General features: G+C 36.3%; 1 protein-coding gene across 2 annotated transcripts in view; it reads left to right on the forward strand.

Moving 5' to 3' along the window:
* PDE7B (phosphodiesterase 7B) overlaps positions 1-24546 on the forward strand; it is a 686767-nt gene that overhangs the window by 416760 nt on the left and 245461 nt on the right. For both annotated transcript variants that reach the window (XM_063812658.1, XM_003311504.6), the window contains one exon: positions 20384-20444. In XM_063812658.1, the coding sequence (XP_063668728.1) occupies positions 20384-20444 (61 nt within the window). The remainder of the gene's footprint in view (positions 1-20383; positions 20445-24546) is intronic.

Genomic DNA, 24546 nt, shown 5'->3' on the forward strand with positions numbered 1-24546 from the left:
ATGCTAAATTAATCTGATAACCTTATTTTTATGCTCCCTATGCTTTGTTTTAAAATCATTTAACTTTATGTCTGGGTTCTCTATTCTGTCCCATTGGTCTATGTGTCTGTTTTTGTACCAGTACCATGTTGATTGGTTACTGTAGCCTTGTAGTATAGTTTGAAGTTCAGGTAGTGTGAGGCCTCCAGCTTTGTTCTTTTTTTCTTAGGATTACTTGGGTGACTCAGGCTCTTTTTTGTTTCTCTATGACTTTTAGAATAGTTTCTTTTAATTCTATGAAAAATGATGTTGGTAGTTTGATAGGAATAGCATTGAATCTATAAACTCTTTGGGCAGTATGGCCATTTTAATGATATTAATTCTTCCTGTCCGTGGGTATGGAATGTTTTTCCATTTGTTTGTCTCTTCTCTGATTTCTTTCGGAAGCATTTTATAATTCTCATTGAAGAGATTTTTCGCCTTCTTAGTTAGCTATATTCCTAGGAATTTTATTCTTTTTGTGGCTATTGTAAATGATAATACCTGAAACTAAAAAAACTGTAGAAGAAAACCTAGAAAATACCATTCTGGCATTACATTGGCCTCAGCAAAGAATTTATGACTAAGTCCCCAAAAGCAATGACAACAAAAGCAAAAATTGACAGGTGGGACCTAATTAAACTAAAGAGTTTTTGCACAGCAAAATAAACTATGAACAGAGTAAACTAACAGCCTACAAAATGGGAGAATATATTCCCAAATTATGCACCCAACAAAGGTCTAGTATCCAGAATCTGTAAGGAACTTAAACAACAAACAAGAAACCAATAATCCCATTAAAAATTGGGCATCAGTCATGAGCAGACACTTCTCAAAAGAAGACATACATGCAGCCAGCAAATATATGAAAAAATGCTCATCATCAGTAATCATTAGAGAAATGCAAATCAAAACCACCATGAGATACCATCTCACACCAGTCAGAATGCCCATTGTTATTAAAAAGTTAAAAAAACAACAGATGTTGGCAAGGTTGCAGAGAAAAGGGAGCACTTACACACTGCTGGTGGGAATGTAAATTAGTTTAGCTACTGTGGAAAGCAATGTGACAGTTCTTCAAAGAGCTAAAAGCAGAACTACCATTTGACCCAGCAATCTCACTACTGGGTATCTACACAAAGGAAAGTAAATCTTTCTACCAAAAAGGCACATACACTCATATGTTCATTGCAACACTATTCACAATAGCAAAGATACAGAATCAACCTAGATGTCCATCAATGGCAGACTGAATAAAGAAAATGTGTATAAATATATATACACACACACACACACACACATACACACACACACACCCCCATATATACATATATACACACACACACACACATACATACATATACACCATGGAATACTACTTAGCCATAAAAAGGGGCAAAATCATGTCCTTTACAGTAACATGAACAAAGCTAAAGGCCATTATCCTAAGTGAACTAACACAGAAACAGAAAACCAAATACCACATGTTCTCAATTATGAGTGGGAGCTAAACATTTAATACGCATGGATACAAAGATGGGAACAATAATAAACACTGGGGACTGCTTGAAGTGGGAGGGTGGGAGAGGCAGTGTGGGTTGAAAAACTACCTATCAGGTACTATGCTCACTACCTGGGTAACAGGATCATTAGTATACCAAACCTCAGCATCATGCAATTTACCCATGTAACAAACCTGCACATGTACCCTCTGAACCTAAAATAAATAACAGAAAGTATAGACCTACTATGCAAAATTTTCACAGCCTAAAATGCAGTAAGAACTGGGTTATTTTTATACCTAATAACACTCAATGCAATTACCAAGTGCTATGTGGAAGGCCCTTCTGCATGCTACTTTTGTTTTGCACAGTGTTGGTGTGGTAAATAACAGTGAAAGAATCCAGTATATCAAGTCATTGTTTTTGTTCAATACATGGTAAAATTTTCTTTCCAAGTTTCCAGTTTTAAAAGGTGACTTGTTTCTAATTTCAGAGTCTTGTTACATCATTTTTTTTTTTTTTACAAAAATGATTCAAGAATACTTAAAACTTACAATGAGCGTACGGGAAATGCAAAATAAAACAAACAAGCACTTATTATTTCCTGTAAGAGTTTTGTCTATAACTATGCTGTCTAACCGTGGTATGGAGCACTTGAAATGTAGCTTGTTAGAATTGAGTTTTGCTATAAGTATAAAATATACTGCAGATTTCAAAGACTTAGTCCAAAAAAGTAAAATACTTCATTTTTAAATTAATGCTAAAATGATAATATCTTAGATATCTTAGGTTACATGAAATATATTACTAAATTAACTTCACTGGGGTTGTTTTAGTTTTTTCCTGTTTTCTTTTCCTTTTTATAATGCAGCTACTAGAAAACTTAAAAGTACATATATGACTTGCTTTATATTTCTAATGGACAACACTGAAAAGAAGTTAGAGGCCTTCCCTGATTTGATACTAGGAAATTCCATCTGTGGGATTGATGCCTCAACAGATGGTGCTACGAGGGCACTTAGAAGAGGCATTTGACAGAACAGTGGAGGTTCATGAAGGCCTCCAGGAGGACCAGGTGATACCAGAGCTGTAACCTGAAGGGCAGATAAGGGGAAGCTCCTAAGAGAAGTGCAGGGGCTCAGATGTAAGGAGGAATAATGGGCACTAGAAAGTAGCTCGGTAAACCTAGAGCAGTGTGTGATTAGGGAGCAAGAGTCAGAGCTGAAGGCCTTGTGTGCCAGACTAGGAATTCTGGGTTATTTTGAGGGAAAAGAGTAGTCAGGTGTATTAGTCTGTTTTCACACTGCTAATAAAGACATACCCGAGACTGGGCAAATTACAAAAGAAAGAGATTTAATGACTTACAGTTCCATGTGGCTGGGGAGGCCTCACAATCATGGTAGAAGGCAAGAAGGAGCAAGTCACCTCTTACATGGATGGCAGCAGGCAAAGAGAGAGCTTGTGTAGGGAAACTCTGCCTTATAAAGCCATCAGATCTCGTGAGACTTACTATCATGAGAACAGCACGGAAAAGACCCGCCCCCATGATTCAGTTATCTCCCACTGGGTCCCTCCCACAACAGAAGGGAATTATGGGAGCTACAAAATGAGATTTGGGTGGGGACACAGAGCCAAACTATATCACCATGGAAGGTTGTGGAGCAGGGATGTGACTGACTCAGGCAGTAGTAGATCACTCTGGCTGCTATGTGACAATTAGAATGGAGTGAGGCAATACTAGGAAAAGAGGGTCCCTGGGGCAGCTGTGCAGAAATCTAAGCATAAGATGAGAATGCAGTGAGGACTGAGGACCCATGGTAGAATAAGGAAAGCCAAATGGATTTGAGAAGTAGAAGTAAAAGGACTCAGCAATGCATTCAGTTGTTTGGAGTTTGGAGGGAAGTGGAGGAGGCAGGCAATGAGAGAAAGGATTAAATCAAGTGAGACCCTAGGATGCTGGGTTGTGCAGCTGAGCTGGAAAATAAGAATAATCAACAATGCTATAAAAATTATTTTCAAGATATTCAGCTTCCGTATATCTTAATGGTACATGGGTGACCAAGACTACAATATACTTTCATGATTTGCCATAAGATTTCTGAGGCTACTTGGAGTTCTATGTGTCATTGAAAGTTTGCATAATAGTTCATTTTTCAAAAGTATCTTTTGCCAGAGCCCTTTGACTTTATTATTCTGATAATCAAAATAGTTTCCTTATGAAGAAGTATTCTTGCCAACTAACCTAACCACATATTTGAAACATCAGATGTTAATAGGTTGGCTGATATTTTATCTTTTGTGAAATTTGCCTTACCTTAAAGGTTTTCCACTTTAAAGGTCACAAAAGAGGTTTGCTTTCCTTTTTAGAAAGTAAAAACCACATACAGGTTCAAATTTGAAGATAAAGACTAGTAATGATTTCCTATAACTAACACATATGCCCAATGAATAGTTAGAGATACTCAAGACCAGATCTTGATTTTAAACCTTTACGTGAATCCATTCCATAATTTTACTCCTTTATTCCTCAATTTCACCTAAGTGATCTCTGTAAAATAATATCCTTTGATTATCCAATGCGAGTGATAGCACATGAATTATGTATGATCTGTTTGTATAGATGACACTGAGAATGTTATTTAATAGCAAGGTCATGTTTTTGAAAATAAAAATTACTCTTGGGATTTAGATGAAGAAATGTTTCACTAACAAAGGGCTCTGAAAGAATGTTGGCCTCAGTTAAAGTGAAGGTATGAATGGTGGCAGGCCAAGAAAACAACTGAATATTAGTTTCTTGATTCCAAAGGTTTAATATTTTCATTTATAATAAATGAGTAACAATGATAAAAATTTTTTCCCAGAAATAAAAACAATGGAATATATTATGGGAAGTGTTACAAGGGAATGTCTCCTCTCTTAACAACTTGAAAATAAATGAGAGATTTTTCAACATGAAGAACATAATTCCACAATGATAGCACGGTGCACAATACATCATTTTTTGGAACATTTTGAGGCTTTAAGACTTTAGGTTTAATACCCTTGGCAATATACATGTGTGTACATGTGTATGGGGAATGGTAATCTGTGTACAAACATGCACACAAACAGAAATGTACATTGAACTAAAAATCTTTGTACAATGAGGTGGCGGGAGTGGGGAGCAAGATTTTTAAAACTTTTTTGTTACCACACACACACACACACACACGTATATACACTATTCCAAAAGCAGAGCCGAATATATTAATATAAATAAAGTAGACCTGGATTCAGGCCCTAAGGACCTCGTGGCTTAATAGACAAAGAAAAAAATGTAAAGTAGAAAGTGGCTTAAAAAATTTATAGGAAATTCAGGAAAGAAGAATGTTAACTTAGGCTCTAAAACAACCAGGAAAGTGTCATAAAAGATTGCCATTTCAGATATAAAAAAAATAGAAAGAATGAATCAGCCCTACTATTTGATAGCACAACAGGGTGACTATAATCAATAATTACTTAACTATACATTTTTAAATAACTTAAAGAGTGTAATTGGATTGTTTGCAACTCAATAGATAAATGCTTGAGGGGATGAATACCCCTTTCTCATGATGTGCTTATTTCACATGGCATGCCTGTATCCAAACATCTCATACACCCAATAGATGTATACACCTACTATTTACCCACACAAATTAAAAATAAGTTTAAAAAAAAATCACCATTTCAGCTAGACCTTGAATAATAGGGATAATCTGAACATATGGAGAAGGGGAGGCAAACATTGAAGTTTTAAAAAATGGAGAAAGAGATAGATAAATATATAGATGCACACATTCATGAAATCGTACTATTGAGCCAGGAGCTTTCCTGATCATATCTAACCCCAGGACAACCTGTGAGGCAGAAAGTTTTCTTCACATTCCGGAAACAAGGAAGCAGGTTCAGAAAGTCTCCTATGGTCACCGGACTGGGAAGTGCCATGCAGCAGCTGTTGGACCCAAAGCCCACGTTCTCTGGCTCCACTTGTTTACACTTCCTTAATGATTTGGAGACATGAGCTTGTAGGACAAAGGGAAGAGTAAAGCTTCCCTTTGATTGGAGAGCAAGATAGCACAATATCCAAAGTGGAAAGTCAGGTTTTTCCTTCTTCATCTGTTTTACCTGACGAGGGCCAGAATTTCAGGGTCTGTTAGTCATAGATGGCATGGAGTATGCACTCCCTGTGTTCTGGGCACTGTGCTGAAAACCTTCTGTGTGTTATCTCATTTGATCTCTTAAGAGCTCTGTCTCCATGGTTTTTGGTGAAAGCACAGAGGGTTAGAATAAGGTCATTTCCAAGGTCAAAGAGCTAGGATACAGTGGAGTTGGGATTCAAACTCACTGTTACTAGACTCCACGCAAGAACCTGGGGTCCTAATCACTAAACATAGTGCACTACAAAGCACAGTTATGTAACATATGTCATATGTATCTGTGTATAAATATGCATGTATACATATATATGTGTTTACTTTGTGTGTACACACACATACCTGCACAAGATACACCCCTTAAAAATTTCATACCTGTCAGTGATCTCCAAGTATGCTTGTGTTGACATGTTTGAGTTTAATACAATTTGTTTAACTAGTGATCATGTTACTTGGTGATATTTTCTTCATTTGGCCATGAATTAAAGAGCATTTACTGGGCACCTGCTTTAAGCCAAACATTCTGTAGACAGCAGGATTCAAAGCTAAGATATAACTCTTGCCCTTAAATAAGCTGGTAGGTTTAATAAAATTGGTCTATATGTGTTGCATTATTTCGAAAGCTATTTGCTATTATTGTGTTCAATTTATTTTTTGGTTTGCTAAGAATACATAGAGATAACAGTTATAAATTACAAGGTTAAAAAAATTCAAATAAGCAAAAATCTCCTAGTTTGCTAACTATCAGTTAAATGATAATCATTGTTAAATGATGAATATATGTCATATTGCAATGTCAGTTTCACAGGCAGATTTACTAGGAAGCTAATGAAGTATGATCTTCAAGATTTCTCAATTTCATTGACACATTCTAAGACTCCATTCTTATTTTTGTGACCATTCATTTGTATTCCTTTTCTTAAGAGTCCTCCCTTTATATTTTATAAATTTTAGGATCTAAGAGGACCAAATATGCCCCTGGTCAGTCTTTAATAATTTAAAGGCAACCCAATGATTTGGGATTGATTTCACAGTCCACAAAAAATAAAGAACTATTTCTTTCCTATACCTCTGTTGGTACTCACCTCTATTTGGTATTTGCATTTTAGTTACTCCAGTAGATACCCATACTGGAGCATAAGTACTAATAAAAATTAAAACTCATGTCAATAATTATCTCTCCTTATAAAGAAGCCTACAGAGGGTCTTGAAGCAATAAAGTAATTTGAATGAAAACTGCAAACCATGAATAACATGACACCTACTACTTCAAATAATCCCCAAGTGACCTTTATATAATTTTGCTTCTTGGACATTTGAAACACTTTGGTAGTTTAACTCCTTAACCCTGTACTAATGAGATAGAATATAGGTATTACCTCCATTTACAGGATATGTACTCTGACCAAGGAGATTTAAAACAAATTTTATTTATTTATTTAATTTTGGTAATATTTGTCAGTGAAAAAAGCTGCTGTTTAAAATATATATATATTCGGGCCCGGTGCGGTGGCTCACGTCTGTAATCCCAGCACTTTGGGAGGCCAAGGCAGGCGGATCACCTGAGGTCAGGAGTTCGAGACCAGTCTGGCCAACATGGTGAAACTCTGTGCCTACTAAAAAAAATACAAATATTAGCTGGGCATGGTGGTGGGTGCCTGTAATACCAGCTACTTGGGAGGCTGAGGCAGGAGAATTGCTTGAACCCAGGAGGTAGAGGTTGCAGTTAGCCGAGATTGCACCATTGCACTCCAGTCTGGAGACAAGAGTGAAACTCTGTCTGGAAAAAAAAAAAAATATATATATATATATATATATATATATATATTTTTAAATATATATATTTTATATATATATTTTTTAAATATATATATATTTAAAATATATATATTTTTTAAATATATATTTTTATATATATATTTTAAATATATATATATTTTAAATATATATATATTTTAAATATATATATTTTTAAATATATATATATTTTAAATATATATATATTTTAAATATATAAAAAATATTTAAATATATAAATATATATTTAATATATATTTAAATATATATATTTAATATATATTTAAATATATATATTTAATATATATTTAAATATATTAAATATATATATTTAAATATATATTAAATATATTAAATATATATATTTAATATATATTTAAATATATTAAATATATATATTTAATATATTTAAATATATTAAATATATATATTTATATATTTATTTAAATATATAAATATATTTATATATATAATATATAAATATATAAATATATTTAAATATATATAATATATATAAATATATTTAAATATATATAATATATATAAATATATTTAAATATATAATATATATTTAAATATATATTTTATATAGAGAGAGATGAAGTATATATTTATATATAAATATATATATGAGACAGAGAATTTTATATATATATTCATGATTCTTGCTCTCCAGGAAAAACATCTTTCAAAAACATTGAAAGATATTTCAACACTGAAAGAATGGAGAAATCTTTGCCTTCAGGTTTGACTCCACCTAAAGCATCTGTAATAGATTCACTGCATGGCCTCAGATGCTAACTTCTTAGTGGAGTAATGGCATCAAAACTTGTAATCTGAACTAATTTAAGTATAACTTTATTCACATATTCTTCTCTTTAAGGATTTTCATCTCACGGATTTTAATTGCAGTAATAAATGGATTCAGTGTATTTTTGCCCCAAATTATGTATTCATTCTTTCAGCTAAGCAATATTTATTGAGAATCTATGATGTGATGGATATTGATCCTAGTGCTGGAAGCAGCAATGAATTAGACAGCCTCTACCTTCAGGAAGTGAGGGAGAACCTTGAAGAGGTGTCTTTCAAATATTGATCTTGCCAAAGTCTGTTGTGGAGTTTAGTAAACTGTACCAAAGCAGTGTATGACTGTTAGCAAAATACACATAATTTCATTTTCACTTGCAGCTTAAAAAACCTGTCAGTCATTTCTCCAAAATATTGGATTTTCTAGCTCTAGCTTGGGATTGCCATTGATTGCCAGTAGAATTTAAGGAAATTTCCTTTCTGAGGCCAAATGCATGTCTCAGCGCTGTCCATGTGGAAATGGTCAATACAATTTGACCAGTAATAGTTTTTTGATTGTCTATGGGAACATCTGGATCTTTGACCTCACAAGTAGTTAAACAACAAGCCCTTCTCCCTATGCAAAAGTGTTTGTTCCTTTGTGGCTCAGAGGCTCTGCGTTTGCATGTTGGGCTTCATGTTCTGGAAGTCATTTTCTCTAGCAGTGAGGTTATTTAATTCCAAGGACTGGTTTGAATTTCTTTTTGAACTACAACTGTGTAGGATTACATTTAATTGTTGGTTTATGTACAGGAGCATTGCTACACTGAGCTGCAAGGAGCACATTATAAGTACTCGTTTGTCCTGAGTAAATATTCATTCAGTTAAAGGCTGGATGAGAGCCCATGCATCTCTGAATCATGATGTCTGGAGATCTGGACATCAGACAGGCAAATATCTGGAGATATTGCTGATATTATCTATTAACCTTTTGCTATCTGTAGGGTCTTATAAAGTAGCTTGACAATTGCAGTCTAAATCAGGAAAACGAATGCCTAAAGCTTGGACACATCGACCAGATGGCTGGAGTTTAACAAGTGTGAGTACATATTTGTTGGCAACACACAGTCAGACAAAAAGGCGCTCGTCCCAGCAGCTCACAGTGTCGTCTGTCCAGGGGCAGCAGCAACACAGACTGAGGCCTTGCTGCACATTGTATCAGGCTCAGGGGCAGGAACATAGGGTCCTTTTCTGGTTCAAATCTCCCTCTGAAGGTGAGAGTCAAGTCAAGGAATTATTTTCTTGAAGTGCAGCATGCTCTTCCAGCAGTTTCTGAGAGGGAGACGTCCTTAAAAGGGTGAAGAGAGGGCATTTGTTCCAGGACCCTGGTTCCTCCACCTTCCAGGATCCAGAGGCCTGACTGTTCATTACCACTTTCAGTGCATTCTCAACGCTCACTCTCTGCATGATTCAGAAGGCCACATTCTTCATAATACAGTCATGCTAGACTTGGAATTTTGACAAGCCATGTTCTCATTTCTATGATCTATGCTTCATAAAGACCATATGGAGTATACTAAATCTAAAGAAATCTATCTGATTATGAACACACTGTGTGAGACACTACTAAGAAGGGAGTCGGAGTGAGGAGGGCCTCTGGTGGCATTTTCCAACTTGGCTGATTGACACAACTAAAAGTGTTAGACGTAATTGGGAGTATGTCATTAGACACTCACTAACAAGGTGGTACCCCACTTAGCAGAACCCTTTTCCACCTAAGGGTCCTGTTCAGTGTGGTGAGGAGCGACATTGGTCAGCAAACGTGGCTGCTGCGTGTGGTACTCATGTTACAGAAACTTCCTAAACCCTTTTGGGATCTCTCTATTGCCTTGAACAGATGGCCTGTGAGCTGCGGGGCCTTCTTCCAGATCCACGGCCTGCAGCATCTAGGCTTGTGTCCAATCACTAAATGGAGTCCTGCAGGGCCCTTCCTGATCTGGCCCCTGCCAACTTCCCCAGCCTTGCGTCTCTCCACTCTCCAGTTCTCCTGGTTATCTGAATCCCATTCCCTTCTAGCTATTATTCATTTCCTTCATTTCCTCAATTGCCTTTAGAGTTTTGCATCCACAGTTTCTCATTCTTAGAGCAAACACCCTCCCAGCTTATCTTGCACCTCCAACCTCCACTGAAGACTTGTTTAATACTAGTTTCTCTCTCCCCTACTTAATCAGAATACATTATTCAGAAAGTTTTCCACAACCCATCAGGATGTAGCCAGTTTGGCTGATCACCTAGAAGGGACCGCTTTTTCCCAAATCTAGGTGGGTTCTTCCCGCTTCCTCAATGCCAAAGATAAGGGCACATCAGACAGGGTCACTGCCTCCTTCCTGCCCCAATGACCTCTGCTCTGTAGACCTCTGGTCCTGCAGGCTAACCTCTGAAGGACCAGGGCTCTCCATCATGGGAGGAGCAAAATCTTCCCGTCATAAAACCCCATGATTTACATGGTAGAACTGTGCTTTGTATCTTGTACACACTACCACCAAATGACTCTATTCTGCTTTTACCTTCTTCCTTCCGCAAAACCAGATACACAGCAGGCCCCATTATGGTTTTAGGGTATATAAGATGGTTTCACGTATATTACATTTCTGTAGAGGAGTGAGCATTGTTACTCCCTCTACTCTACAATGAGTTTTGAAAGGAAAAGTCAACTCTGACTAAGATCACACAGCTGTTGAGGAATAGGTTTGGGATTTGAACCCCGATATACTCAGTTCTTTCCATTATGTCCACCAATCTGTTTTCTTTTTTTTTTTTTTCTATATTGCCTCCTGTTTTCTCCAACACAAAGTGTCTATGGACTTCACCTTTTAAAAATGACTATATATAAGTGAAATGTGTTTGGCTTTAGTTGTTTGCCTTCACAGCTATCTTTTTGAAAACAAAGTGTGGCTAGGTGTCAACCCTTGGGATTCTGAGACAATAAGTAAAAGATGAAATAGCATTGCAAACTTCTGACATTTTTGAACTGTGTATCAAAATTTGTGGCATATGTATTTGAGTCTGCTACAGGAAAATTCCCAGAGCACATACCAGAATTATTCCCAAAGTACCTTGAACTGAGATGCCTAGTCAGTTCCTATAACTGGGTGCACCAGAGTCCGCACTGTACTCCATGCCATCAGCCTTCGCAGGTACAGGTTTTTCTAAAATGGAGCTTGTGCAGAGGCTATAGTCATTTTGCACAATGAAAGAGGCTGTCTTCAATGTGCATTTCGATGTGTGCTATTCGAATCAGGACTAACCACGACGCATGGAGACAATGCTGCATGACTTGGAGAGTGCAACGTAAGATGCAATGACTCTGAGCCTGCACCACGCCATCTGACCTCAGGATCTCCCTGCAGGGATACGAGGAGATCTTAGCCATATAGCCTTTCTATTGCCCTCTACTGTCTAGGGATAAAATGACAGAAAACACAGTTTTGCATTTTGGAAGTTTGCTTAATAACTAAAAAAATAAAAATAAAAATTACTCTTGGGCTGAAAGCAGGTTTTCCAAGTTTTGGTTCATAATAAGTAGTTTTTAAACATTTAAAAATAGGGGTATGTAATAAAATGCTGAGAGACTCTCTGGAGACCGCTGCTGCTGGCACTGCTCTAATAGAAAGCATACGCCATTGAGCTAACATTCTGTTCTTTGACTGAAGAAGAAAACAAAGCTGTTAAAAGCTGGTAAGCTCATTTTCCAATAGCAATAGCATTAATATCTTTCAAGTCACTCCTAACCATACCTAATTAGAGGTTTATAAGGGATGGCTCTTCTGGAAGGGTCACCTCAGGTTACGTAGCCCACAGATTTGCTGTTGATTGTTGGCAACAATGGATTTGTGTAGATTTTCTGCTCAGCTCGAGGTGATTATCTTTTTTCTTTTTTTTCTTTTGCTGGTGTGTCTCTTATTTTGACTGGCTGAGGTTGGGCTGGACGATGAGGCCCTGATTTGAAAGCAGTGCCAGGTTGTTGCTGGAGATCTGCACTGACAGATTGTTGAAAACTTATTAGTCTCTGACGTTTTAACAGCCTGCAATGGGATAGAAATCTGCTCTTTCACTGGAAAAGCTTAAAAAGGAAAACATGAGCTCGAGCTGAAATCAGCCCCAGTTCCAAATCTGCCATCCTCTGGCACCGGAGTGCTGAGGGCTGCCACAGTGTGTAGAGATTGAGGCCTGACTATGCCACCCACATGGTAGACAGGACTCTGCATAAAATGATGTGGACCTGGGCCACTGTCACGTAGGAGACCCTGAAAATGTATCTTCTGGGAGCTGGGGTGTTCTCAACACTAGGTGCTAATGGCTTCAGCAGTAGGAGAAATCAGCCTCACTGAGGTTTCAACTGAGTGGCTGGGGGGATTCTTTTGGTCATAGCCATTCTATAAGATAATTCAAGAAAAAGGACTAAGAAACACTTCAGCTTGGTATCCTCTTTGGGGTAACTTCTACCTCAAATGGGCAAAATGATGGCAGCCGATATCACTGGTGAGAGACATCTGGAGCCAATTAAGAGCTATAATACAGAGATAGCTATAGTGTAATTATTTGATACAATGCTAAAGTAATTCATTAAGCATCCTGGTTCTTCGAAAGCAAACCAAGCCTCTCCAGTCCAGTCCATAAAGATTTTTTTTTAAATCACTATTGACCCCAATTTTTCTCCAATCCCCTCCGTGACGACCACTTTGATTAAGCTCTCTGCTTTCATCCCCAGCAGTTTTGCTCCCATCCTTGGCAGCTGCTTTCAAGATCTTAACCAAGGTTCTGGACTTTGCCCAGACAGCTACCTATGCCTAGAGGAGTCCTCTCTTTTACCAGATAACTCTTTTCTATGCTCCAGACTCAGGCCTGCAGTCATGTCTTTCAAAGCCTTCTCCAGTAACCCCAGTCAGGGGTGGGTACCCAGCATTGAAAGTGCCCATAGCCTTCTATGTTCTGACTTCAGAGTAGGCTACAAACTTCTTAAGGAAAAGACCTGGCCTGAATCTCATTTCATTTTGTATCCACACTCATGATACACTGTTAGCACAGAGTAGGCACTCAGCAATGCCTTGCTGACTGTTCACTTATTCATTCACTCACTTGATAGACATTAATGGAGATCCAAACTTCCAGGCACTGTCAGGGAGTTCAGTCTCTTAACAGGAGATATCTTTTTATGCTCTACAGACCTAAACTACTTTCTCTCCAGGCCTATCTTCTAGGGATCTGTCTTTGATTAGTACCATTCAGTTCTTCGTTGGGGAAAAGTGTGAGATGAGAAGTGACCCAGATGTTTGGAAATGTCATCTCAATGTCAGGTTTCGCCCTTCATCAGCCCATTGTAGCTGCACATCATGCAGCTGCATCTGTGGCAGTGCTTACTGGTGTGTATGCAGAAATGTCCTGGAAAAATAATCTCTTCTCATGCTACCCCAGAAAACTTCAGAATAGCCCACAGAATTACGGTAAGGAATTATTCATTCATTCATTTAATTAACATTGGGAGTGCCCATTATGCATTAATCATTGTCCTAGACATTTAGGGATTCAGTGGTAAGCAAATAAAATAGATGCAATTCCAAAAGATATATCAGCATACAGGCATTTGCCTTGTTTACCTAAAACCTCATTTGGGAAATTCATGTATTATATGGCAAACTTGCAGAATCGAAGTAAATAGAAAGGAAGTGAGGGTGGGGGTGAAAGCAGCCTGTGCTTAAGCTATGCCTACTCCAGATTCCCTTTGCCACTCTTGGGACAGACAAGATGTACTTTACTTTCCACTAAACTTCAAAAACTTCCCCAGAGACTGACCATGGTTAATACTTTTTCAGCTCAAGAAGCTTAGGTTTGATTTTTTTTTTCCCCAAAAAATGACTCTAGTCATATGTCAGGGGTTCTTTTTGTTCTGGTTTATTTTGTTTTAACATGCTATCTAGCACAGTCATGGAGTGGGTGAGTTTTTCTGCATGTCTGCAATAGCATTCAGTGTTTAGTTCCCAGCTTCATGGGTATCAAGAGGCAATTGCACCAATAAATTTCTAAACCCTGGATCACTGCCACAGTGCTGTGTTCTTGAAGTCAACAACTCAGTGATGCTTCCTAGTTTTCCACTTTCCCAATTGTGGCCCACTGGCCTAGTAAACTCCCAGCTTGGTGAGTCAATTTCACAGTGTTGTTTTGAGTGTCATTTCTGGAGGTCTAGCCTATATAGCCTAATCCTCCAATAATTTCATAAACATCTAATTCCCTTTATTAAATTGCTTTCTGCTAAAAAACAATTATAAATGTGAGAAGAAAATAATAACCATAGCCTATTAATTTCTTTCTGATAACATTTAATATTACCTACTTGCAGAAAACTGTTATCTTCTCAGCTGACACTCAGGCAAACCTCCAAGCATCAAGGATTTCTGTCTTTGGTTTTATTTGTTTGCTAATGTTTCCACTGTTCTGAAGATATCAAGACACATTCTCTAAAAAGATTAGTTGCTGGAGGTCTGCTGAGAGAATAATAAATTCAAGTTATAGTAACTACTCAGAAAAATAAAAAGATATATGAAAGCTTATCTGAAGCAGAAAAAACATTAACTGGTTTAAGAAAGCTGGAAGTGCTGTCGATTGAACAATGAGAACAAAAACATGAGCTTTTCACTGTTTTTAATAACTCCTGTTGAATGTGATGTGGGACTATTATCAGTATTTTAATATTATCAATTGGATATAATTTTTCTTTAAGGAAAAGAGGTTCATTTAATACTTAAGGGTGATTTAAAAAATGACTCCTAACATCAATTTTTTTATAACTAAATGTATGGTGAAAGTGATGATAAAATTCAGTTTACTTAAGAGAAATATATTTTGTGCACATTTTGCTAGAACATATTTAGTTCATGGAAATTATATTATTTTAATTTAAAAATTGTCTTAATGTAAGGATAGGTGCAGTAATTTTTATTATGTTTAAGTGGCAAATTAAAATTATATATATCTATTGTGTACAACATGATGCTTTGAGATATGTGTACATTGTGGAATGGCTAAATCAAGCTAATCAACATATGCCTTACCTCACATACTTAATGTTTTGTGGTGAGAATACCTAAAATCTACTCTCTTAGCAATTTGCAAATATACAATACATTGTTATTACTATAGTTGCCGTGTTGTACAATAGATTTCCTGAACTTATCCCTCCTATGTAAAATTTTGTAATATTTTACCAATATTTCTTCAATTTCACCCTCTAACCTCACAACATCCCAAGCTCCTGGTAACTATTATTCTGCCCTCTGCTTCTACAAATTCAATTTTTTTGAATTCAACATAGAAGTGAGATCATACAGTATTTGTCTTTCTGTACCTGGCTTATTTCATTTAACATAATGTCCTCCAGATTCATCCATCTTATCACAAATGACAGGATTTCCTTCTTTTTTCAAGAGTTAATAATATTCCATTTTGTGTGTGTGTGTATATATATATCAGTCACATTTTCTTTAGCCATTCAACTGTTGATGAACACTTAGTTGGCCCCATGCCTTGGCTATTGTGAATAATAGATGCAATATTTTATAGCATTCATCTTTCCCTTCCTGAATAAAAGTCCAATTTTAGATTTAATGTGGAAAATTCTTAATAAATAAAAATTAGCAACCAACTTGTGAAATATTGTGACTTTTAAAATTAGAAGAATTTCTTCATTTTCAATCCTAAAAACTAATATGGGAATTAAAATAGAATTTTACTGGATCAGTTAAATTTGTTAATTTTTATTTTTGTTTTACAATCTTATCGACAATAATTTAAATCAGTACATTCTTGTGCATAATGAAGTAAAAACTAAGCTTCCAATGATACCGTGATGTAGATTATATTACCCTGTTTTACAGATAAGAAGGCAGATTTGCAAAACTAAATGCCCATGATAGTACAGTGATAAGAAGAGGCAGCGACAGGATTTGAATTTTGATCAGTCTGATCCAAAGCCTGTGCTCTACTAGATGGCAATTCTTGCAAACAGCCAGTGGTTAGTGGGTGAGAGAAGGGGATAAAAGTAAAGATAGTCTATTTGGCCAAGGCAATGAGCAGGTCAAAAGTAGCCAATATTTGAGAATCCATATATCTCAGTCAAACATCCAGTAAGCTGTCAACATTTATTCTATCCATCATTGGAGAAGAGTATTCCATAGTGAGTGGTACTGCCTGTGCCTCAATTTTCTACTCTGCTAAAAGAGTACAATGTGAGTGTGAAAAGTAGAGGCACAGCACTTAGTACAAGGCTTAGCCCATTATGTGGGCGCAAATGTTAGCAAGTCCACAAATATTTAGTCTACCTAATCCACAAAGATTTATGAAGGCCCTGGTATGAACAAGGCAGCAGGATTACAATAATGAGGCATGTTAGGAACACTAACAATGAACATAGTTTGACTCTTGATGGTCTCTGAGGGCAACAATGGACATTACACACATGAATTCATATCCTCTGTGCTATGGAAGGAGATCATGTGCCAGCAGGATCCCTCTGTTGCTAGCAGAGATCCAGCCCCTTGGATGAGTTCTTCAATAACTATGCCCTATTATCTGAAGGCAGTGTTGGCTGGGAGAGATGGGCACAAACAAGGCAAGTTGGTCTCAATATTTCAGGCACAGAAGACAAGACAAAGATAGAATCCCTAAGGAAAGATTGGATCCTGAGAATTAGGCAGAATCCTGGTGAGCAGCACCAGGTACAAAGTCAGGGTCACCTGGCCGCAGGGTGCTTGCATGGGGACTCCCAGCAAGCTTGACTAGAGCATAGAAGGAGGAGGGTTGCAGCACCCGATAACCCAGCAGGGCACAAGACGTTCCCCCAGGACAGATCCTGCAGTTTTCTGAAACGTAGACCCTGTGGCTTAGCCCAGTTAATCTCATAAACTGGGTCATTGCCCTGGGTTGCACAGCAAGCAGGAGCCTGGCAGTGAAGGCTGGATAAACACTGGCATCAATAGGAAAAAGCACTAGAAAGAAACTGGTTTTTTTCAAGCCCTGAGAACAATCAGATTCCCTCAGGTATTGCTTTCAAATCTGTTACCATCATCGGGTAACTTTACAAAACAGGGCAATTAAAGAGCAGTTAAAGGTGCCTCAGCAATTTCCCAGACCTCCAGGGAGGTGAAGACAAGGAAGAGGACCACCTCATTGTCATTGGAAGGGCCACCACACCTGTTCTTGCTATTTGGTGATGAGCTTGTCTAGCCAGTGAACCCAGGCAGGCCATGACTGTTAAGGAATGCATGCTTCACAGGAGTTTCAAAAACTCCTCCTGAATTTGTTTATGGCCAAGAAAGAGAGCAAGACCCCAGCTCCTGTGCCCCTATTCACACCAATGTGCCTGTTGAGTGGCACATATAAGGCTGCCCTTGGGCTATGATAGCAAAGAGAAGTTATGCAACCTCAACCCATCAACCCCTGCCCCTAGAGGCCCTGCAAGGAAAGTAGAAAAGCTCTTCCTTCACAACACATGTCTGGACTTTTTCCATAGCAAATGGCAGGGGAGGACCCTAGGGTCCTGGAGTTATTTCCTTGTAGGACTCAGAATGTGAATTGATAGAGCTTCCTAGCACTTTGTTTTGCCTAGAAGTTTAGAACGTTTAGGAAACCTCTGATCCTTCATTTAAAAATATTAATACTTTCAGGTCAAAAAATATCACTTTAAAATACAGGTAATGCAGAAAATGCATCCTAGTAATTTGAAAAGGTTTAATGTCTTCCAAAACAACAAAATAGGAACAAATAGTATGATCAGACTCCATGGGTCGTTAATCCTCACATTTGCTTCTCTGACCTGACTTGGTGGCATACATTGGCATCCCCATGTTACTTATGAAGAAATGAAGCATGACGAGATTAGGTGAAATGATAAATATGACACGAGGTGAGCAGAGTAGCTGGGAAGAAAGCTCAAGATCTAGGATCTCCATTGAGAACTCAATGCTCTTTTGCAACCTTAAGCTGTATCCAACCTCCTTCCTCCACGGTCCAGCCTCTTGACTCACAAAAGCAGCTTTCTTTCTTTTCACATCACTGAACCAACTGTCCATCTCCTCCATATAATGTAGGCCATCTTAAAAAAATGGATTGATTTGAATGTAACAGCATCATCCTTTCTCCTCTCAACTTGCCCCTCTTTGTACCAGAGGATGTCATAATCAGATGTGAAGAACATGAATTCTCACATCCAGGAATTTTTTCCCCCTAAATTACTTTGTCTTACATAATGTATAGATACAACAAAGATTGATGGGAATGGAATTAACCAAGTTGTGAACTGTAAAAGAAAGAGGAAAATGAGTGAATGTAGCTCATCTTCGGTCTCCTTAAGGGCAAAGGAAATATGTAGTGAGAACAAGTTATTGATGAAGACAGTCCAGTCTGCTACCAAATGGCCTCTCAAGGAAGACAGGTGCAGAGATGTATTGTACAAAGGGCCATTTTTATATTCAGAGTTGTGAATATGAGGACAATTCTTATTTCAAAATGTTTGAAATGAAGGAAAACATTCAGAGAATAATTTAAGGGACACACCATTATAGAAAAAATTGATAGCCCCAGTGTGCCCTCCAACATTTCATTTCTCAGCATTTCCTCCCCCTACCCTAAATTTGATGCTTCATTATTCATTGCATGTTTTTTGCTTTTTCTATAAATTAATGTATCCATAAATAATATGTACTATTTTCAGATATTTTCAACTTCATAAAATATGGACAATTGTTTTTGGCTTAACATTATACTTTTATGTTTTAAACATTATATATGCCTTATATAATTGGCATATTATATATTTTATATTATTTGAATATTCCAGATTTTTAATATTATATATTTCATATATACATATTATATATATATGTTTTACAGTATATGTAGCGCTAATTCATTTTAACTGTTGTGTAGTATTCCACTTATGAATAATACTTATTTGTCTGTTTTGTACCAAGACATTAAAGTTGTATATGAAATTTCTCTACTTATAAATCTAGAAGACAACTTGCTATGTCATAGGGTATGAACATTTCATCTTTGCTGGATTTTGCAAATAATTTTCTAAAGCAATTGTATCATTTTATATTCCATCCCGCAATGTGTGAGAGTATCCATTTCTCTACAGTCTTGAAAACACTTGTTATTGCCAGACTTCTAAATTTTGTGAAATCGATGAGTTGAAAATAAACCTCATTTTATCTTTAATTTGCTTGCTTCTGATCACAGCTATGGTTAAATATGTTTTCTATGTTTATTGACCATTCAGATTTTTCCTCGTCTATGAATTGCTTGCTCATGTACTTTATCCATTTTTCTATTAGATTTGTTATGTTCTCACTGATTTGAAAGATTTATGTATATATTCAAGTACTAATGCTTTGTCAGTATACTCATCATACAACTGTGGCCTGTTCTTAAATAACTGATTGTATCTCTGCAGGAATTTGCCTTGCACAAAAGTTTTAACAAGCAAGTTAAAACTAAGATATAGATAAGAAAGTTGATATTTCCGTGAGTCTGTGAGTTCAGGAAAAGCATTAGGAATGCCAGTTTTTCATTATTTATCTACTTGTTTTTCCTTCCAAGTTCAGAGAGATAAAGTATAGGCCACCTAGCTTTATGTTTGATAGTATCTGTGCTTTGCAGAGTGGGTAGTGTAGAATAATATGGGAGATGAATAAGGACCAATTTTGAGAATAATTAGCCGCAGATTATTGGGCCTAATAGATTGCATATCTTCCACTGAAATAGAAACTGTTTCAAACCAAATGCATCTCTAGCCGTGACTTCACATGGGAGCACATAGAATCTGCCCTATGCAGGGGCATAAGGCATGCAGAAACAATCTATTCAACTTATCTCTCAAATATTTTACTACCAGGCATGTCTCTGCTCATGACATAAGTCCCTAGACTCAGGTAACCAATGAAAACAAAAGTAGAATAATGTTATGGTAATGTCAGGTCACATGGATATATTGTCTTGGGAATCTTGATATGAAATCTTAAAATAACCGTGGCTATCTTTCTATTTCAGAGGTGTGGCGAAATCTTGTTTGAGAACCCCGATCAGAATGCCAAATGTGTTTGCATGCTGGGTAAGAAGGCTTCTCATTTTAAATATATTAAGCATGTTGATGTCATGTGGAGTTATCATTCTGTTGCCTTTTTGGCTGTCTCTCATTCTGTTTTGAAGAGGCTGATAGGTTCTTTTATGGTTATACAGACAGCTATAACACATTTATATGTGTAACACTTGATGATGAGAAAAGGTTCTGATTTTCTTAATTGTCAGCCAGTCAAGGACCATGCTTCTGAGTCTTTCAAAAATTTTCTTGGATCATCAGCATAACATAGAATTAGGTGGTTTGTATTCAGGCAGCTATGATGAAAAGGTAAGAACCACGTTGTAATTCCTAAACCAAAGATGGATGATAAGATAGACAAGTAAATTATTAAGTCCTTACATCACAGTACAAAACCCTCACTTAGAATTTCTGGAAGAAATGTATATTTGAACTACTGTAATCTGAAGTCAGCACAACTATTATCGACACAGCATTTGTAACAAAATAACAACTTTGTAATGAATAATCATTTGTTCTTGTAGGATGATATATCATCAATGCCTTTGACAAACTCTTTTAATATATACTGTTAGGTAATGAAGTTGGTATTATTTTCCTCATTTTATAGGTTAGAAACAATTATAGAGAATATAAGTGATGCACTTAACCTCAAAGTGAGAAATGGTCCAAATCATGATATGAAAGTTTCTAAACAGTAAAATTTTAGGTCTAGTGTTTAGATCTTATTTAAGCCACTAAACTATGTCCAATAAAGTTGCAATTCATTATAGTAATAGAAGTAAACAGTAGCATGGATAAATACAGATAATTTCTAAATTTTATTTTCACCAAATTTTTACCTTTGTAGATTCTAACCTTGAACTATATTAATAAGCAAAGAAAAAAATTATTCATTTTAGCATTTTCTAGTTACTCTGCCCACTTCATATATTGACAGTCTAGATTATTGGTGAAAAGCAGACAGCAAGTTAAATAGAGGCAGGCAAAGATCTTGGTAATTTATAATTCAAAATAATCATGTAACAAATAATCAAAGGTGGTACACGACTTAAGAAACAAACAAAAACCAGACATCATATTTTTCTAGCCTTCTAATCTTTCTTAAATTCTTTACTAATTTTTAAATCTCTCTTTGCAGTTCTATGTTTTTATTTTAATTAAGATGGTGGCTATATAGTAATACATTCATTGAAAAATGAACGTTTTACTAGAAGCACATGAACGAAGAATATAGCATTGCATCCATACACCCATTTCAAATATCCAATATTCCTTCCCCTTGAAAGTGTGAAATGAAAATGTCTCCAAAGTTCTAATATTTCAGGTACTAGATAGATAGATAGATAGATAGATAGATAGATAGATAGATAGACAGACAGACAAACAGACAGACAGACAGACAAAACAGGTACAGATGGAAGCAGAAAAAAAAATCCTTTGTTAAGCCATGTGTCCCAATTTTGGATTTGGGAAACTGTTTTACCATCACATCAAATAATCTATTCAACAATTAACTCATTTAATTTTCCACAATAACAAGATGAGGTTGGTGCTATTGTTATCTTCATTTTATAAATAAGGAAATTGAGGGAAATGGTTGAATACTGCAGGTACCTTACTACCACTGAAATATTATTTGATTGTAGCTTTCACCTGGTCTAGTAACTTGAATCAATGTTTAACTCATGATAATTTTAAGCACATGAATGCATCATCTATTTTGACTGAATGTTTCTGTGTCCTGTCTTCCACGTAAGTTGCTTGATTAGTTTATAGCTAGGAGAACAGCAAGAGACTTTCTACTACTGCCTATAGATTTGAATTCACTTAAAGTAAGATCAATTATCTTTCCATCTCTTCTAGATTATATGGTATGGTTTATATAGCTGCCAGAAAACAATCCTGACCGCCAAATATGTCTCTAATGAATCTGCCAGATTGCACAAAATTCTAAAATTAGAAATGCATTTATATAAATCAGTTTTATGTTGCTACCACTGTCATAATAATTACAGTTAATTGAGCACTTAATATGTGGCAGGTGAAATCCATCCCAAACACCTTACATAATTAGATCATTTATTCTAAGTAAATTAAGAGAAGCCCTATCTTTCAAAATATAGATATCTCTGGCAATAGAAGGGTTTTAATTAAGCTGCTACTGGTTATTAACCTTGTAGATTTCATTAGTTTGTTAGATTTCCCTTTTTTTCGTAATACAGAACTAAATAATAAAAGGAACTGTGAGAATGGAAGTTTTTATTAGTTTCAGGACACATAGGAATAACAAGTATACATTTTACCTTTAAGATAGACAGTAAATAATTAATGACTGTTCAAAGATAATATTATGCTTAGTGAGTATGAGTTGCTCACTTAGTGAAAATTGTGCCCTTGAGGAGCTTATATTTAAGAAGGCTTAGATTTTTTAAGAGAATTGCCGCAACTTTTAATTCAGACACTTATGAAGTCCTTTGAAATCTTAGATGGAAGAATACCAAAATAAAATCATTATGGATATCAATACACATGGATCAACCCCACCATTAACATACATCCACCTGAAGCCCAAGGACTGCCACTTCACAGCAAAATGATCCTAGATGATAAAAGAAAGAAGTAAAGTTTAATGGTTTATTCACTTAAAATAAACAAGAGAAATCAAGTTATGAGCACGTAAGTCCCTAAAACTGAGACCACATCTTGTATTTCTTCAAGAAAGAATATCTTTATTAACACAAAAAGCACCTCTTCGCCACTGTCTAAGGTATTAATTAGTTTGTTGCTATCTTCAAAAGGAATCTCAGATAATGTTCTCATGATTTCCTAAAGCGTTTTTGGAGAAAACTTTACATCTCACACAAGAAAGTATAAGGAGTCTCTGATATTGTAAAGGACTATTGTGTTTTATAAGCACTGCCAACCATAAGTGTAGTTTTTATTTTTGTAGGTAATTTTATAACATTTTATGAATAAATCAAAATTTCTAAATGAGAAAACCAAATATATGGGGCCACCTCAATATTCAGATCCCTGATGGGGGCCAACCTGAGACATCCTCATCTTTAACTGGTCAAGCCCTTGGCTCACTCCCCTGGAAACCTCCCTCTCTACCCACTCACACTCCAGGTTTGGGTGCCTGCTGGATCCTAGCTGTGTGCTGGTTTCAGCACAGTTGGGGTGGAATCTGGAGAAGGGTCACTAGCCAGGGACTCCATTTGCATTTCCTTCTCTTCCATTGGCGAGTCCCCAGATCATTCTGAAAAGTACTGTTTTTATGCTTTGTGTTGTCTACCTCACGACTTCCATGAATATGCCATTCTTATGGAAAATCACACTTCTGACTCATTCCGTTAAATGAGACATAAGTGTAAAATTCACCTTGAGTTACTCTGGTGCGCCGGATTCAATGCAGCTTTAAATGGAACCAAACTACTGTCATGTATGAGTCTTGCAGGGAATTATTTCTGGCTTCAGGAGAATAGCTCATGTTGGATTGAAGGTAAATACAGGTGTACTGCAGAGCTGACTACACGGAGTGTTAACTATTTATTCCTTACAATTGTTCAGAGAGAGCAAATGTGGATGATCAAGTTAAACACCAAATTGTAATATATGTTGCTTTCTTTTTTCCTTCAGGCTTAGGGAAATGTGTGTAGAGCTTCTGCCTCCCTGTCCTTCCCTCTCCACCTTCCTTTTTATAAATTTAGCCATAAGATTTCACTCAAGTTCAAATTGGCCTCAGAAGTTTATATAATTATATCAATGGATATACAACTGTATAGCAAGACTTTTACCTTCTTCAGGTCTCATGAACAGATACTAAAAGAAAGAGGAAGTGGAAGAGACATTATCTCTCATTGTATAATCAATGCATGAAGTATGGCAAGTTACAAAACAGAGTTTACTTTTCAAAAGCATAATGAAAACTGTTGGGCAAAAAGAGCCCAGAATATTTAAAGAAATTATGTAAAATGATCAATGTTGGTTCACTTCTCAGTTCATTTGTGAACCTTGCTCTGTGAAACGATAAATCATGAGAAAAGAAACTTTCAAGAAGAAATTGCTGATCAGATTTAGTGCTTCTTTGTATCTCCTCTTTTTCTTATTA

This window comes from Pan troglodytes, chromosome 5 (assembly GCF_028858775.2).
Source record: "Pan troglodytes isolate AG18354 chromosome 5, NHGRI_mPanTro3-v2.0_pri, whole genome shotgun sequence".
NCBI lineage: Eukaryota > Metazoa > Chordata > Mammalia > Primates > Hominidae > Pan > Pan troglodytes.